This window comes from Haliotis asinina, chromosome 14 (genome assembly GCF_037392515.1).
Source record: "Haliotis asinina isolate JCU_RB_2024 chromosome 14, JCU_Hal_asi_v2, whole genome shotgun sequence".
NCBI lineage: Eukaryota > Metazoa > Mollusca > Gastropoda > Lepetellida > Haliotidae > Haliotis > Haliotis asinina.
The window spans coordinates 28,667,008-28,682,989 of NC_090293.1; the positions used below are offsets into that span (position 1 = coordinate 28,667,008).

Genomic DNA, 15,982 nt, shown 5'->3' on the forward strand with positions numbered 1-15,982 from the left:
TCACACATTGTACCAATGTGGGCAACAGAACACAGATCTTTGGCATGACAAGCGAACACTTTAACCACTAGGCTACCCCACTGCCCCCATATACCTAGAAAAGCATGAGATGATTTTCAGAATGTTTTCGTAAACAAGGGAGATAATTCTCTGGACATGCAACTTCTCTATTACTAACACCATTGTCAAACAAGTTATGTCCACAACCATGTGGTGTAGGAAGGTAACATGTTACAGTCAGTGTGTAGCAGTCTATTTATAAATTGCCTGAAACATTAGTTGATGTATTTGACAGACTGACTGACAGTTTCAAGGGTTTGAGTTGTGAAGAGAAACAACATCCTCCTCCATTGTGATTACAGCTGCTAGTTATACTTATTCTACAGGAAGTCAGGTATGGTGATCAAAATCAACACAATCTAACAAAGAATCGATAACATACAATAATTCCTAGGTTGTGTGACCGGAAAGGATTGAGAAAAGTCAAGAGAATGAACCAATCAGAAATGAGGTAACTGGTTTCCAATCTTAATCCCTGAGGTATATTCCATGCATTGAAACTCATTTATTCCCACGTTCCACCCGATTAGACTCACCAATTCTTTTCTCCATGTTTATTGTTCTCTATTCACAAAGTTTCAAACAAAAAATTAAACAAACAAACAAGTTTATTTGCAATGTTTATGTGTCAACTTCCATACAAAGACCTGTGCAGAAAATATGTTCAAATCCTCTACACAGAAAATAATAACACATGATTACATGTTTAAAGCTGTCAAAATATTTACAAAAGTCTGTGACTTTTAAAACTACTACACAACTTCCTCTTAAGTACTGCCGCCATATAGCTGAAATACTGCCGAGTGTAGTGTAAAAAACTAAATTCATACTCTAATTCCTCTTACGTAAATGCATGAAATGATTAAAGAACATTTCAGGATCTTTAACAAAACATTTCAGCAGAATTTAGTTTTGGGCCATATGGGCAATTTGAATGTAAATATTCCTTACAACATAAAGGCCAAGAGGACTTGCTCAGTAAATAAGACAAAATATCCAAACCAATCAATGGGTTGCTTATTTAAGCAGACTTCTCGCTCAGTTTGGATTTTAAAGCCATGTTTTTACTTATAACTGATTTTCCGGGTGACACTTTGATCCAAAATCCGAAATAATGACAGTCCAAGATACAGAGCTTTTTCTTTTATGATGACAACAAAGAAGGATAACGTCTGGGCAGTAAGTTCAGTCGGGATTATACAGCAATCAGAGAAATACAGAGTCCGAGTTGGACAGAGTGCACTGAATTTTGTTTGGACCATTTCACATAGGTTTTCTCAAACGCAGAGTGACATCGAATAAACCCTGAAACATTTCTTATTTTGTTTATTCAGCGTCTATTTTTTTGCAAATAGAAACGTTTATAGTTTGCATTCAGTGAATATACAAAACACTAAGAATCATTGTGTAGATTTGTTTTCAAGACAGACTAACGTACACCATCAATATAAGTATAATGGTATTAGCACATTCAAATTTCCATGCACCCAGTTGTCAATACTTACTTCAGTGGATTGGTTTGGTGTTTAACACCACACTCCGCAATATTACAGCTACGTGGCAGTGGTTTGTAAGTAATCGAGTTTGAACCAGAGAATCCAGTGATCAACTGCATGAGCATCGATCTACACAATGGGACAACATGTGTCAACCAAGTCCACGAGTCTTGTGACAAGCATGTCAAGGTCATGTATAATTGCTTGTTGCTGAATGCAACACTCAGCATCATTTCAATGTTGTATGAGAACAGTCTTCACCAGACAATACACAGATCATTATCGCCAGCAATGATCTATACCATCAAGATACGAGGACACCGTAACAACTGATCCTCTTTCTTGCTCGACTCAATGCCATTTAGTAAAATACAGATTCTAGCACCTTTGTTGGGTTGTCTCCCATCTGGGATTTGAACCCACATCCTTTGAGTCAGTCACCTAACCTGCACAGTACAGAAAGTCAGCAACCTAACCTGCACAGTAAAGAAAGTCAGCAACCTAACCTGCACAGCAACAGCAACTTCCAACTGGAACCCAACAAAAGTACTTTCCTGGGGGCATTGTCTAAGCATACAAACATCTTTGTACAAAAATACCCAGACGATTGAGCATAATAGAAGATTACTACTTGATAAAAATACATACAAAAATAGTTCCATATCACCACAGTGCACCTGAAATATGTAATCAACAGGTGCAAATGTCAACAGCTTATGCTGTCAGCATGGTGGCCATTTTCAAAATCAGATTCAAACTTCTTGGACAAATATGGGTGCCATCATTGGGGGAATTTTCATCGGTTGTTTCTACAAATAAGATCATGATGTTAAACTGAGTGTTAAGTTTTACACAGCTTTCAGCAATATTACAGCAGGCGACACTGGAAATAGGCTTCATACACTGTGCTAAAGTGGGGAATCAAACCTGGGTCTTTGGTGTGACAAGCAAACACATTAACAACTAGGCTACAGCACTATCACTTAAAGGAAACAAGGTGGCCTACCTTCAGAGCACATTTGATGTAGTGAAATTTGGGGCTTGGGTTGTATGTGCCATTATCAAGAAGAAAGAAATTACACTATGTTGCGTCAGGATAAGTATATTTGCACATGATTAACATCCAACCTCACAGGCCAAGGCCTACACAGCTGCATGCGATTGTTGAGCACAATGCATTGAATGCTAAAACACACAAAAAATCATTCACACATCGCTACCGCTTGTCTTCCATGTTCAGAGAGTCAGAACGGAAGAATATGTCCCCTTTTTTGAAGTCTTGAATAATGCGGTGCAGTCTGTCTTGAGAATATTTCTCGCTCAAGTGAAGCATGTGGTCTGCTGGGTCAACTTCGCCATCTTTGACTTCGTGGAAAGACAGCATCATGTAGTTGATCCTTGCACGGCTGCAGTTGGAGTTGAGGTAGTCAAGGATGGAGATGAAGAGTGGAGGGTTTGGGGTATCATGGACGTCATCTTCATCCTGGGATATAAACAATGAACAGTGAGAGAATGGTGTGTTAAGGTTTACGTATAATTCAAACACTAGTGCATCTGGCAAACAAATATAAACAAAAACTATGCTTAAACAGAAATCTTGAAAAGATCACACTCTTAAAATTTCTTAAGTGTAGAGGTAATTTCACAATGCACTCCAGTCTGTTTCACTGCAAACACACCATTGAGGGAAAGTGTCACACAAAACAGAATTTTAGAATAATCTTATATAATTAAATTTTTATTGTGTTCATTAAAATTCTGGCAATCTGATTGGTTAACTGGGAACATTTCTTTTGAGTTCATTTCCCAATGAATCTGAAAAAAATAAGCCACTTTCTTTCTACTTTTAGTTTCATACTTCAATACAACGAAAGAAATACACAGTCAATCCTTAAATGTATGTTTGAAAATATACATTCATTTGTGCCTCATGAAAAGTAGAATACTCAACAGAAGAGTTGAAATGTTGTGCCATCATGCAGTATTATGATCATGATCATCAGTAATTTGACCTTAAACACAATAATGCTTAACTACCTGTAAGGATCAAAGCTTTTTCAAATGATTGTAGTCTGTTATTAACAAAACCGAAATCAGGCTTGCAAAACTCTCATCCGTCTCACATAATTAATGAGACAACTTCTGGGAAAGGCTTGACACATCCCTGAATGTTTTGCTGGCTGAAAAAGTCTTGGTAAAGTCCTCTGTTGAGAACTATTGAGAACTGTTGAGAACCACACTATTCAGCAGAATTGACATTTACAACTTAAATCAGCTTGGAAAAATAGAATACCTGTGTCTAGCATAGCTTCATAGGGACCAGTTCTTGCCCCATTTGGTCCAATTACAGTCAAGTCTTGTTAATTCAACATCATCCATTGCACAGCTGACTTACTGTATTGTTTGAATTGTCAGAGTGACTGTTACTATACATCTTTGTCTACACATTTCAAGCAACTACAGCCTGAAAATAATCAAGCCGAGAGTGTGTTAACGGTATGCCATCAAGTTTTGATTTTGAGGAACACATGAGTACTTGCTTTGTACCTAAGACCCATGCAGACAGGGAAACCTCAAAAGGAGACAAACATTTGGTACCTGAGACCTATGCAGACTGGGGAACCTCAAAAGGAGACAAACATTTGGTACCTGAGACCTATGCAGACAGGGGAACCTCAAAGGGAGACAAACATTTGGTACCTGAGACCAATACCAACACACCTCGAAGGGAGACAAACATTTGGTACCTGAGACCTATGCAGACAGGGAAACTTCAAAGGGAGACAAACATTTGGTACATGAAATCTTTGTGAACACATTTCAAAGAGAAATATTTGGTACCTGAGACCTATGTAAACACACCTCAAAGGGAGATAAACATTTGGTACCTGAGACCTATGCGGACAGGGAAACTTCAAAGGGAGACAAACATTTACAGGGAAATTTTAAAGGGGGAAAAACATTTAGTACATGAAATCTTTGTGAACAGACTTCAAAGAGAGAGAAACAATTGGTACGTGAGACCTATGCAAACAGGGAAACCTCAAAGAGAAACAAACATTTGGTACCTGAGACCTATGTAAACACACCTCAAAGAGAGACAAACATTTGGTACCTGAGACCTATGTAAACACACCTCAAAGAGAGACAAACATTTGGTACCTGAGACCTATGTAAACACACCTCAAAGAGAGACAAACATTTGGTACCTGAGACCTATGTAAACACACCTCAAAGAGAGACAAACATTTGGTACCTGAGACCTATGTAAACACACCTCAAAGAGAGACAAACATTTGGCACCTGAGACCTATGTGGACAGGGAAACTTCAAAGAGAGACAAACATTTGGCACATGAAATCTTTGTGAACATACCTCAAAGAGAGACAAATATTTGGTGCCTGAGACCTATGTAAACACACCTCAAAGAGAAACAAACATTTGGTACCTGAGACCTATGTAAACACACCTCAAAGAGAGACAAACATTTGGTACCTGAGACCTATGTAAACACACCTCAAAGAGAGACAAACATTTGGTATCTGAGACCTATGTAAACACACCTCAAAGAGAGACAAACATTTGGCACCTGAGACCTATGTAAACACACCTCAAAGGGAGACAAACATTTGGTACCTGAAACGTATGTGGACAGGGAAACTTCAAAGGGAGACAAACATTTGGTATCTGACATCTATGTGAACACACCTCAAAGGGAGACAAACACTTGGTACCTGAGACCTATGCGGACAGGGAAACTTCAAAGGGAGACAAACATTTGGTATCTGACATCTATGTGAACACACCTCAAAGAGAGACAAACAGTTGGTACCTGAGACCTATATGAACACACCTCAAAGGGAGACCAACATTTGGTACCTCAGGCCTATGTGGACAGGGAAACTTCAAAGGGAGACAAACATTTGGTACATGAGACCTAGAAGACTTTCATTTTCGAAGCACTTTACTTACACCACTACCATTGTTTTAGCTACCTCCCGTTATTGTATGTGGAGTCTAACCCTAATCCTAACCTTAAGGTTTAAGGTTCCTTCCAATCATGTGCAGAAAATATGTTTAATGGTATCATATAAGTATATAAGTAGATCTATACCATTTCTCTACAGTGGCACAAGCACTAGTTCCTGTGGACTTCTGCTCTGGAATACCCAGTTGAGTCTACTATAACACTGTGTAAGGATGGAACTGCAGGCCACAAGTTAAAGCACTTACTGTTACCAAGGACACGACCACATCACGCAGGAAGTCTTGCAGCACTCCATACAACAGTCTGTACTTGTGAACTTCTGCCTCTGTGGTCTGAGGTTCTGCTGCTGGAGGTCCTGCCTTTTCCTCGGTGGACATCTGTTTTTCCTCTTCACCCTCTGTGTCAACAGAGTCTTTGGGCATGTGTCCATTTTCATTGGACTCTGTTTTTTCTGACTTGTCTGATGAATTGTCTGGATGGTTGGTGACTGAGTTGGAATATTTGGAAATGTTCTTTAATTTTTCAGAGTTTTCTGGAAGCAGTGGGAACAAGGGTTCCAAGATTTTCAGCAGTATTCGGATAAGATCTGGGGCTGGAAAGTAAAAGAGAAAAAGATGCAAACCACTGATTTTACTGCCAAAATAAAGACAAAAACAAGATGGAGATACCACCCCAAATCCACTTAATAGTTCCTCACAAGCTTGACCACCAAATCCACATTGTTGTTCTCACAAGAAGATTGGCCAAATAATTCACTTCGGCTTCTGAATATCAGATCCACTGTATAGCCTGAACTTACGGGGATTTGTTACTGTACTAGGTTGATACTAGGTTAACAATTACAATGCTAATGGTAAAGGCAAATGCAAAACATTGTCATTATACCCTCCATGACACACAGTACCTGATGAGAGCTTATCTACAACATCCGGTGAAGAGCTGTACAGTACATTCAGCACAGACAGTGCTGATGCCAGACAGCCCTCGTGACCATCCAGCCCAACAATTTCATACTCGCACACGCTCAGTAGATACTTCAACAGCGGGATCTGAAGAACATCTGCACACAGAACTGAAACAAAGCATCACAAAAAACGAAAGTCAAATGTTTATCAAACATACAATGCTTGCCTGGTTCACATCTTGTCAGGCAAAGGGGAGATAATTTCTTTACTTATCTCCCTTTTGACATATCGTTAGCACTCTTGATGACACATCAACAGAAGAAACCAGAATTGTGAGGCTGAACAACATGGCTGTTAGATTACTACATTTTCAATCCATAAAAGATTTTTTGTTTGCTGCAGTGTTTGTGGTTTGGATGCTGCCTCAAGTTTCAAGCAATCCAGCAAATGCAATTAAATTATCATGTACATTCTGAGCTGGAAGCCATTCCATTGGCCTTGACTGTGTAGTATCGACACGTCTGTCATCTCTCAGATATCTCTGCACATTCCTAGAGCTGCTACCCTTCTTCAGATACTAGACAACTACGAGGGGATGTCAATAAGTTTTGAGCCTTGAGCATTTTTAATACCCAGGTGTCACAGCCTATGGTACGACATTGAACCTTGGTGTGTAGCTCATGTGATATATAAGTTTTGGTATCCTACTCTCAGAAGTTATTGAACAGCTCACACTGACAGAAAGAGACCCCCCTCAAGGCAGTGAAAATGAATAAAATTGAGTATAGAGCAGTAATTAAGTTGTTAGTCCTAGAAGGAAACTCGGCGAAGAACATTGAAGAAAGGCTTTCAGCAGTTTATGGGAAGTCTTCCCCTTCATCTGCTACCATCAAATGATAGGTCAATGAATTTAAGCATGGTAGAGAGTGTCTTGAAGATGACCCCCGTCCAGGTCGCCCAACAACAAGCACTAGTCAGGAAAACATTGACAGAGTGCATAGACTTGTGCTGGAAAATCGTCGAATCACACTCCAAGAGTTAGAGGAGACCACAGGCATTTCACACGGATCCATCGAGACAATTCTTCATGAACATCTCGTCATGTCTAAGGTGTGCGCAATATGGGTGCCAAAAATGCTTACAGATGAAATGAAGCAAACAAGGGTCACCATAATCAACTCCATGCTAACCAGATACAACAAGAATCCAGAAGATTTTCACTTTAGGCTAGTAACCTGTGATGAAACCTGGTTCCACCACTATGATCCTGAGAGCAAACAAGAATCCATGGAATGGAAACATGTCACTTCTCCCAGGACCATAAAGTTCAAAGCCTCCAGATCAGTGCAGAAGGTAATGGCGACAGTCTTCTGGGATAGCAAAGGCGTCATCCACATAGATTACTTACCAAAAGGAAGAACAATGAATGGGGAATATTAAGCTAACTTGTTGCAAGTGCGACAGTCAATCAAGGAGAAGCACCGGGGTAAGATCAAACGTGGTATTCTTCTACATCAAAACACACTTCTCGCGTTGCAGCCGCTGCTGTCCAGGAATGCGGGTATGAAATCTTGCTGCATCCCCCCTACTCTCCAGACCTGGCACCAAGTGATTACCATCTGTTCCCAGATCTCAAGAAACACTTGCGTGGTCGTAGATTTCAGGATGATAATGAGCTTATTGCTTCCACTGAGGCTTGGTTTGAGAACCAAAATGGTGCCTTCTACTGAGATGGCATCAGCGACTGGCAGAAAAGATGGAACAAGTGTCTTGACTCTCAAAGGGACTATATTGAAAAATAAATGTGGTTCATACCAATATTTTGTGTTTTTCTATGCAAGGCTCAAAACTTATTGACATGCCCTCGTACCTAAGACTGAGTGACTGCCTCAGATATCTCTGTACATACCTAGAGCTGCTACCCCTTCTTCAGACGTAGATAGCAACTGGAAGATGTGCATGAAAGTCTCTAGCGTCTCACTATGACTGTACCTGTCGATGGTGAAGAAAGAGTTACAACGGGAAGGATGAGTGAGTGACAAGGTTTGGAAGTCGAGTGACTGGGTGTATGGATGGCAGAGACTAGGTGGCCAAATAAATGTGCTACAATACAAGTGGTTGGAGAAACAGGTGTCCATAAGGACAGTAGGTTGAGTGACTGAGGTTTTTTTGTTAAATAAGTGGTAGTGGTGAGTGAGTTCAGTTTTATGCTTCAAGCAATAACAAGAAGGACACCAGAAACAGGCTTCACACACTGTAGAAATGTAGAATCCAACCTAGGTCTTCGGCGTGACAAGAGAATGCTTAAACCACTAGGCTATACTGTAGAGTGTATAAGGGTATGGTCAGGTGGGCAAACATCAGCAACATTCTAGATTATATTGAGTCCACCTGTACGTCATCAAAACTGGGCCATGCAAAAAATTGTCAGAACAGTTATCCACGACATTTCTATGAAAAATATTAACAAGTCTGTGATCCAAAATGCTTACCAGTCATGTAATCAGGTAATGCCTGTGGGGGTCCAACAGTAGGCAGAAAACATATTTTCACATGCATATTTAATGAGAAATTGCAAACTTTCATATCCTGTAATTGCCAAAAGGTTTCCAACCAGTGCAAGAATTCCTAATGACACAGTGGGCTCTAGACACCTCGATTTCCCCAGTGAACTTACCCTATCTGTTTAACAGCCTCCAAGAGAGACTCCACCAGTTCCTGAGTTGCCCATGCTCCACACAGCTCTTCATCCTGATCAAGCAGGGCATCCACTAACTCGCCAGTGTTCTTCAGTAGGTCGGCTGTGAAACAACATTACACAGTTACATATTTCAAACTGCAGCCATACAGCCACACATGGCAAGACGGGGCAGAATACGATAGAAATACAATACAATATAACACAATTCCTGAAACAATTCACACATTTTCGTCACATTTTCTATTTGTGCTAAACGATTTAGTTTCACGTTCTTTTCATCTGTCTACATAATAAGTATGCTTTAAAGAAGAGCTTGGGAGTTTCATATTTGAGCCAAAATGGACTTTCTTTTCATAAAAGAAAACAAAATTGAAACACAAATTGAAAGTACATGTATACAGTATCCTTCACTTCATAAGAACTTGTAATCTGTTTGATGTATAACAGCCTCAAACCTGCATATATAAATCAAATCTCGGATATAGAATATGGAAACAAAAGCAAAAAAGGCATTACAGTAGATTAAAGACCCTGCCACTTAAAAGGTGATACAGTTATCTGCCCTTGACATGGGGGAAGGAAGAAGGGAGGAAAGAAAGAAGAAATGAGTGAGTGACCATACAAGTGGGTGGTGAGATCTGTGGGCAGGCAGGAGGCTGAGTGACTGGTTGGCTGTCTAAGATGGTGGGTTGTAGAGTGCATTATAGTTTACTCGTAACAGACTGGGCAATGGTCAGCAAAATTCCAGCTATACTATGTCCACCTGTACATCATCAAAACTAGGCCATGGAAGCCAGTGGTTGATAGTCTGAACACTTAAATGGTGATATAGTTATAGGGATGTGCTAACAACCAAACAGAATCAAAGAAGAAAAGGTGCACAATCTTGAGAATTGTTTTTCTTTCCCAGATTTACATGTGTTTCTACACAGTGAACTCACACTGTTGGAAAACTTGTGGCCAGATTATCAAAGTGTTCCTTTAAGTCTGTGTGAAATATTATTACACATGAATATTCAATCATTTTTGAATGTGAATGATGTGAAATTGTAGAACATTTTCCCTTGCTTTGGGTGATTTTAGTGTCATCCTGCAGACACCAATTCAAACTAACAGCCTATGAAAGCTGAAATGGAGAACACGCAAGTGACACTTAAATACTGAAAATCTTTGTACAGTTCTTTGAGTCAAATATTCAGAAGTGTTCTGAGACAGACCTAGTTCGATATGCAGATCTACCACATGTACAGTCAAAATTTATGATGATCTTTATTGGAATAATTCTAAACCTTTGATTTGGAAACATCCACCAACATTTGCATCAGATACAGAGAGTACTATAGATATCCAAAATATAACAGACTTGCCTGCCAGCAGTCCACCCTTATCATCATGGCCACAAGCAGGCCTGGACCAAACAAACCAGAGGATTTACATGCTATTGAATCTCAGTGGTGTGTGACATCGGTCATGACGCAAACCAATTCCTGATCCTAAACCCTTGACCCAATTAATGACCTATTCTGTCCTTGTCTTCCTGGAGGCCATGCTTTTTCAATTCCAAATAACTGAAGGGGATTCAGACCAAATAACAATTAACTGATTTATAGTGGCCTGATTAACCTACAAAAATAGACACTATCTGAATATTAAGTACTGTTGGTTAAATGTTTTGAGCCATAGTATAGAAACAATTTGTATGGGTGTGTGTTTGTTGCATATAAACCTAATCTGTGCTTCTCACTATATATTAGGTCATCTCGTTTTCCCCCAGAATAACCGCATTTGAGGTTTTTGTTTTGGAGGGACAGGTTTTGCTTTTCGCTTGAAAGACCTCTTCCCAGGTTTTAGTTTTCGTTAGTAAGACTGCTTCCCAGATTCTACTTTTCCTAACTATATGTGAACATCAACATTCAGATGATACATGAGTGTTTGAAATCAACTGAAAAATATCGCTCAAGATTAAACCCACAATACAAATGTTTTCAAAATGGGGAATAGAACTGCAATTCTCAGATTTGAAAGCAGACACTCTACTGCACGGCCAACGGGCCGAAGAAAGTGGTGGAGTAAAATTATCTACTTATAGTTACTGTCACTAAATTGATTTTGCGCACGCTTTGTAGCTTCATTAAACAATCATCATCTCCACCCCTCGGGATTTCCCTCGGCCTCCAGTTTTACATTGTCTACAAAACATCGGAGGTGTGTTTCCTCCTATACTTAAAGTTGCACCATAATATTTTAACTCCATGAATCAGACGGTAGTACGTAAATTAAATCTGGATCAGACAATCCAGTGATTGATATTGCGAGCAACACCCAGAATAAAATACCACACTATCAGCCAAGTCAGTGAGACTGATCATCTGAGGAGCGGTAGAGCATTACACCGAAGACTTGGGTACGATTCTCCTTATGGACACAATTCGTGAAGCCCATTTCAGGTGTCCCTTGCTGTGATATTGCTGTAATATTGCTAAAAGAGGCATAAAACTATACTCATTCACTGATCATGATCAATCTGGATTCCTCGTATTATCAACCCCTACCATAGTGGTACTGGTAACAATTCTAACCCTGTATCTCCACTTGGTGAAACAGTGGAGGAGGAGTCCTGATACTGGTTCACAATATACATGACCACTTGGACCTCAAGTGGATCATCTTGATCTCCCAACAATCTATTCCGGACAGCACTTTCCTGCTGGCCAAGTCAGGCAGCTTGACCTGAACTGACCCATCATAAATCCTCATATCCTCTCAAACAGGCAACGAACTGCAGGTGACCTAGAAGATTGTGCAAGTCAATCGCACTAAGTCCCTTTTGACATAACTTGCCCTAACACTGATAACCGAATAACACAAGGCTTGTCAACACGTGAACACTTAATCGTGATCACTAGATTGTGCACAGGTGCCAGTGTGATTGGTTGGTTTGTCGGTGGACTTGGAGGGAGGGGATATTCTATTCAGGCTGTACCGGTCCTTGTACAAGTATGTTGTCACAGGGCTAGAAGTTATCTAACATGCCATGAAAGTACAACCACACCAAGGTTGCAGGCATTTTTAAATCCCTGTACGACGACCAACATATTCTTGTTATCGAGACATTTTTTTTTTACCGTCTGGAGTGGAAAGTACTGAAAAACAAATGTCGACCACTGATAACTCATTTGCAGAGATGTCTGACAAAACTTTGTGGTGATGAACCTGATTTTCATGTTAATTCATATACAATGTTTTTTTCATAAAAACAATGAAACAGTTTGTAGTTAATGTGGCTGAACTAGAAGATATAATTCTGACTATCTGTGAACACAGAATCATCTCTATGGAATATTTTTGTCTCATGGTTTTACACATGTACTCAGGGGTTAAAAAATCCCATTGCCTGACATATGGAACATCTCACATTTCAACTGGAGCAATGAAATAATGGTATCTTACTTGTCTGTGGGCTAGTAGATAATTTCTGCTAATGGTTTCAAACTGCAATTAAACTTGAATTTAATTTCATATCTGCTAAAAACGCAGCTATTGAATTTCTCAATGATAATAAAGCAGAGTTATCTTTCTTTGCTACTTATTACTTCTCAATAAATAGTCCACCAAACATAGACATCAAATACCACATTGATTTATTCTTTCATAATTACATCATCATGATTATGTCATAAAAATCTGGTCAAGTGAAAAATTCATCAGGACAAGATGCTTTCTTAAAGTCACTTACTTTGTGGCAAGTGGCTTTTTATAAACAATTGAACCCCAGTACTGTTAGCCTTATGTATGTATGTGTGTGTGCGTGTGCGTGTGCGTGTGCATGTGTGTACATGTGTGTAAATGGCAGGGATCGTGATCAGCTGTGTAAAACAGTCTTCAGCCTTGCTTTGATCGGAAGCCAGTGTAAGTTGACAAGGACTGGTGTGATGTTCGTCTGTCGTACAGACCCTGAAGTATATATATCCAAGGAAGCCCACTCAAGTCTAGAAAATGTGGCAAGTCTAGATTTCCTTAGCTTCAGGGTCTGTACCAATCTGCTGAATCCATAGCCAGTATATGGCTAGTAATTATCAGTTGATCTCTAGATGTCACTGGTGTTTAGTATAAATTCATGGGGAGGCTCCCCCACAGCAACCCCATGGTCCCACACTTAGCTAAAACCTCCTGCCCTGTCCTCTCACCACCAGGCAACATGTGTCGGGTTTTATCCAAGATTCCTGATCTTCCTTCCTGGAATACAGACTTCCTGAGCGAGTCCCTCGACTCACAATGTCTTCAATAGACTAACAACTACTATCCAAGAAATTATCACTCTGCAGATTTTTTAGTCTCTGAAAATGAGGAAAGTCTCAGGGCTCCATTTCATTGTATTATTTTGTTTTCACTATGAATGTTTTTTTCAGTAAAATATGTTCATTTCAGAGAATAGCTGTTAGTCTAGTGTGATGTTTGACCGCTTCCCGCTTCTGGTGATGGTCCGTGCAGCTGCATTCTGAACGAGCTGCAACTTGGTGACAATATCCTGACGCACATTACCCAGTAGACTGTTACAGTAATCCAACCGTGAGAGAATAGTGGATCTGGCTAAATGGTGTAACGCATCACATGTTAACAGGTGACGGATGTTAGCAGTGTTCTTCATGTGGAAGTAGCATGTGCGAGACACGGTATTTACATGGATCTCCACAGAAAGACACCATTCAAGACACCATTTAGTGTGAGTAACTTTAGCTACTGAAAAACATCAGTGACTTTGGTCAGAATCAATTATCAGGAACTGGGATCACTCAAAGTCAGCAACAGCAAGTTATCAATTGTACCTTTGGTGATAACAGGAAAAGACCTCAAATTTGTCCTTCAACAAATTAATTTACAAGAGCTAAAGCCATGAACAGGAAATCAAATAACAACAGTTATTATGTTTTTGAATAATATTTTTTGGGGGGGTTTGTTGTTTAACACCACATTTTCCACTTACAAATAATAGAGTTTGGACCAGACCTTCAAGTGATCAACATCATGAGCACTGAGATATGATGACCTGTCAGACAAGTCAGCATTAATAATTTACAGAATATTCAATGCAAATGGGTTTTTAAATTTTTATCAAGCTTTATGTTTGAAAGCAGTAATGTATGGTCTGCTTTCAGATTAAATGTCTTTTAAATTGTGGTTTCCCAAAAACTTGAACCATCTACTCTGTTTAAATGCAAGGAATATGATTGGGAGGAGCTGAATAGGATACACACAGGGTTCTAGACTGGGGCTATATACTGAGATCATTAGAGTGGTAGGGTAGACCTACTGCTTAAAACATTTGCTCATGATGCCGAAGTCCAGGGTTCAATTCTCCACAACGTGTGATGCACGTATCTGGTGGCCCCCATAGTGTAATATTGATAAAATATTAATAAAAGTGGCGTAAAACCAAACTCATTCAATACAATGGTCAATTGTCATTTTTAAACTTGAGTAAATAATAGCAAACACAAAGCAATAATTCACCATTATTTTAAAATGAACCTTTGGAAAAACTTACCACAATCATACACTTAGAGTGTTTTTGTGAAGATTTACTCTTGGTAGTAAAACTAACCAGCATGTGCTAATAGGAAACACAAAACTCTGAAATCTTTTCAGCTACAAACTAACCCACAGAGAAAATAATTTTGACCTTATCACACATATGACCTCTTGGATATACCTGCACGGTATGTCACCAAAACTTTCTGTGATCAAACTCTAAAAACATTCAAGGATTGTTGTGACTATTATGCCCTTGACCCCTGCTTCACCCCAAACCCAATGGCTAAAACAGCTACTGTGGCTGTAGGTCTACCATATCTTTCTATACAGACTCTGCAATGTGCTAGTGTGATAACCATGCCTTAAGCTGCTTTAGATTCAGCTTGAAGCTTAAACTGGTGTACAAACACACTTAATGTCTGTCACATGTTGTTATGCTTCAAATGCTAAGTGTCTGTGAACAGGAGTGCAGTATTGGGGGTCGGTAATCCTATATATAGTCTGGTTCATAATTATTGAGAATTTTTCTTCTTACTTTGAGCTATCCTAACACCTCAACTGATTCACTGATACTTAAAACTAAGTAATGGTATAAGGGAGGTAACTCTTCTTGGCCTACTGAGTATAGTACAATTAGAGTTACCTCCCCTGAATTTGTAGCAGACGTCATTTTCCTCAGCACTGTCAACAATGTCTGCTGAAGATAAAAGAAGGTTGATTTTTGAGTTGTGTAATCAAGGAATTGATGATGTAAATACATTGGCAGAGAGAACAGGAACTCCTCTTTCTACTGTGTATAGGATTTGGAAGAATTTTAAAGAGGGAAAGGATTTTGGGCACCAGAAAGGAGCAGGGAGACCCAGAAAATTGGACTTCTCAGATCGCGTCCGGCTGGGAATTTTAGCGTCTAAAAAGCAAAGGGCAAGCATCTCCAACATCAGGTATGAAATGATAGAAAGGGGATCAACAGTTGTATCAAAATCTACAGTTAGAAGAAATTTGATTGATCTTGGATGGGAGAAAAAGACTGGAATTCCTTCTCCTCTCATGAAACAAGAACATAAAGACAGGCGTGTTGAGTGGTGTTTGGCACATGAATACTTTGACTGGGAAAATGTGATTTTTACTGATGAAAGCTCAATATGGGTATATCCCAATAATGTGAAAATATGGACAAAGTCTGCGTCAGCACCGTTGTATCGACGACCTAAATACAGCCCAAAGTTTCATGTATGGGGAGGCATATCCTTATTAGGAACGACCCCGCTGTGTGTGTTTGAGGGTAATCTGACAAGTCAAC

General features: G+C 39.6%; 2 protein-coding genes across 4 annotated transcripts in view; one reads left to right on the top strand and one right to left on the bottom strand.

The window, feature by feature from the left end:
- The window catches only part of LOC137262252 (RNA ligase 1-like), a 136,988-nt gene that overhangs the window by 53,453 nt on the left and 67,553 nt on the right, over positions 1 to 15,982 (top strand). The gene's annotated exons all lie outside the window — the stretch shown is intronic.
- LOC137262251 (protein saal1-like) overlaps positions 651 to 15,982 on the bottom strand; it is a 40,061-nt gene continuing 24,729 nt past the window's right edge. Inside the window, exons 8-12 of the mRNA XM_067800058.1 lie at positions 9,127 to 9,250; positions 8,359 to 8,441; positions 6,449 to 6,616; positions 5,790 to 6,136; positions 651 to 3,039 (exon numbers count right to left, since the gene is read on the bottom strand). Coding sequence (XP_067656159.1) covers positions 2,773 to 3,039; positions 5,790 to 6,136; positions 6,449 to 6,616; positions 8,359 to 8,441; positions 9,127 to 9,250 — 989 coding nt within the window. The 3' untranslated portion in view covers positions 651 to 2,772. The remainder of the gene's footprint in view (positions 3,040 to 5,789; positions 6,137 to 6,448; positions 6,617 to 8,358; positions 8,442 to 9,126; positions 9,251 to 15,982) is intronic.